We start from the raw sequence: 2,686 nt of genomic DNA, 5'->3' as shown, positions 1-2,686 counted from the left end.
GTTTTCATAAAGTTTCATTTGCCTGTGCCACTTCCACCCGTGTTTATTATTATTATTATTACGACGAAGCTATGTTGTTTTTGAAAGACACGGTCACGCCCAGACAGTAAGTGTACTTTACATTTGTACAACAAGTATTTATATTTTAAATTGTAACTTATATGTACATATTTTAAGGACAACAACAAACATCGTCTCCCAAACGCCAGAAGTTCTCGGACAAGAACCAGATATACTGGATACTTCCTTTGGATTCCAAATAGGCGAGAGTGGGAACATTATAATAGAAGAGCAAGAAACCACTGCCCCAACGCCGGCTAAGAGACAAAAGAAAAAAAACGATGAGAACGCCGCCTTTAACGATCTAGTCAACGAAGTAAGTCAGTTTGTGGATAGTCAAAAAAAAACACACAACAATTTCTTGGGTGCGATTGGCGAAGTGTTTGAGAAGGTCCCAGAAGAGAGCCGCCTAGATTTTCAAATGGAAGTACTTCAATACGTCTATGCTCAATATAAAAATTATAAAAATTTAATTTACGAAATTTAAAAATTTAAATGACATCCAGTTTGAATTCAATTTTGCGAACTTTATATGTAATCTAATTTAGTATGAAATCTGATTTTGATTTTGCGAATTAAATATGTAATCGAATATATATGTAATATATAATATATATATGTAATGTAATAATATGTAATAAATATGTAATCGAACCTGAAAGATGTGACGACATTTAAAACATTACCAATAAGTGCCCTCATACTGTGAGTTCAAATTTTTGTTTTCTATCTTAAATAATAAAAACAAAGCATATTCAGTGAGTAGTAATTATTTAAATTTTATTGTTAAAAAGATGTGTCTTCAGAGCATCCCTTAAATCATAATTATTTGAACTGCCTCGGTTCGATGACACCCTACTTATTGAGGGCAATGGAACTACTTCGTTTCGCCATGGGCCAGCGATGGTGGCATCCTCTTCGTAGCGATCAACAAAATCGCTTGCTACATAGTTTGCACACGAAAGCTTAATAAAATTATGCAAGACAATACAAGCTTTCACTATTTGTTCTGCATTTTTCGGGGCCATGCATAGCGTCGTTCTCAATATTCTCCATTTGGCAGTGAGTATTCCAAATGCGTTTTCTATAACTCTTCTTGCACGAGAGAGTCTTTTATTGAAATACTCTTGCTCTTCTGGAATACCTCTATCCGGATATGGTCGCATTAAATAACGCCGTAAGGGAAAAGCAGCATCTCCTACTAAATAATGTGGAAATGGCTCGGTTTCTCCTGGCAGAGGCTGATCATGTGGAAGGCCGAGCTTATCATTTTCAATAGCATCTGCCAGTTTTGAAAAGTGGTAGACACCGCCATCGCTTTGACTTCCATATGCTCCGATGTCAACGCAGGTAAAGGTATAATTGGCATCACATACGGCCAAAAGCACGATACTATAATTGCCTTTGTAATTATAGTACATCGACCCTGAATTCGCTGGACAGGTAATATTAATGTGCTTTCCGTCGATGGAACCAACGCAGTTGGGCATATTCCACAGCGACTTGAACTCATTGGAAATACGTCCCCATTCCGTTTCTGACGGGGTCGCCACATACAGGTCAGCTAACAGATCCCATATGGTCATACATGTCTCCAACGTAATCTTCCTGAAAGTCGTCAGGCCGATCCTGTGAACTATTGTGTGGAATTGCCGAGTGCCACCGTGAGCCAAATATCTGCAACAAAAAAATAAAACCAGATACATATATGGAAAATTATACGTATACTATTAAGTAAAACCGATTTTCTCTTACATCAGGGTTATAAATAGTCTGCAGCGGCTCGATATTGGTGTTCTGATTGAATATTTGGTCAGCGAAGCCTCCAGAAATTCGTGCAGCACATTAAATAACGAAAAGGGCATTCTTAATGTCTTGTTAAACTGCTCCTCATCTGCAGCCAAGTTTCTTAATGAACTTTCAAACAATCCATATTTGTGTCGCTCTAAGTACAATTTCCGAACCCAAAATCGGCGCTTCTGTTTTAATCGCAGTTTTAATTTACGCATTTTCGCTAAAATTAGGAAAATTCTCAAAACTTGTTCAGCATTTCGAGTCAACATTTTGTACTGCCAAATGAAACTTTATGAAAACCAACGAATCTGGTGGCCGGAACGATAAAAAGCAAGGTATCTGAAAAAAATAATGTTGTTAGCAACAAATAATTGTTTAATATAAACTCTTTTACCTCCAATTGAATATTACGTCTTATAAACACGGGTGGTGAGTGGCGCAGCCAAATGCAGCTTCACCAAAACCGGAACGATAAAAAAGCAAGGTATCTGTAAAAAATAATGTTCTTAGTAACAAATAATTGTTTAATAACATATATTTTAACTAAAATTCACAATTATACTTGCTGGCACAACAAAGAATGGCGGGTATATTTGCGCGCATTGAAAATCAGCTGACTACTATGACAGCGTTCAAAGCTACCATTAGGCCATAAAAGCCTTCAAAGTAAAGCAAAGCAAACTAAAGTAAGCAAAGCAAGCAAAGCAAGCGTGCATTGGGCCAATACCTAAAGATTTTATAAACGTTTAGGGGATGAATATACATACATATACGCTTAGCATGAGGAAAAATAAAACGAACGATTCAAACTTTGTTTGCGTCGACGCGAGCA

At 36.9% G+C, this 2,686-nt stretch overlaps 2 protein-coding genes across 2 annotated transcripts; one reads left to right on the top strand and one right to left on the bottom strand.

Moving 5' to 3' along the window:
- The first annotated feature begins 7 nt into the window (after nt 1-7).
- LOC118757359 lies at nt 8-715 on the top strand. The gene is made up of 2 exons (XM_036492078.1): nt 8-106; nt 178-715. The coding sequence occupies exons 1-2, from the start codon at nt 72-74 to the stop codon at nt 545-547; spliced, it is 405 nt and encodes a 134-aa protein (XP_036347971.1). The 5' UTR covers nt 8-71; the 3' UTR covers nt 548-715.
- Nucleotides 716-814: 99 nt separating this feature from the next.
- LOC118757358 (protein ALP1-like) lies at nt 815-2,149 on the bottom strand. Its single transcript, XM_036492077.1, has 2 exons — nt 1,816-2,149; nt 815-1,737 (listed from the first exon to the last, which is right to left on the bottom strand). The coding sequence occupies exons 1-2, from the start codon at nt 2,121-2,123 to the stop codon at nt 834-836; spliced, it is 1,212 nt and encodes a 403-aa protein (XP_036347970.1). The 5' UTR covers nt 2,124-2,149; the 3' UTR covers nt 815-833.
- Nucleotides 2,150-2,686: the final 537 nt, after the last annotated feature.

The sequence above is a fragment of the Rhagoletis pomonella genome, unplaced genomic scaffold (assembly GCF_013731165.1).
Source record: "Rhagoletis pomonella isolate Grant_MI unplaced genomic scaffold, Rhpom_1.0 Rhpom_scaffold_16980, whole genome shotgun sequence".
Lineage (NCBI taxonomy): Eukaryota > Metazoa > Arthropoda > Insecta > Diptera > Tephritidae > Rhagoletis > Rhagoletis pomonella.
Note: the sequence above shows the minus strand (reverse complement) of the source record. Positions and strands in the feature narration are given on the sequence as shown.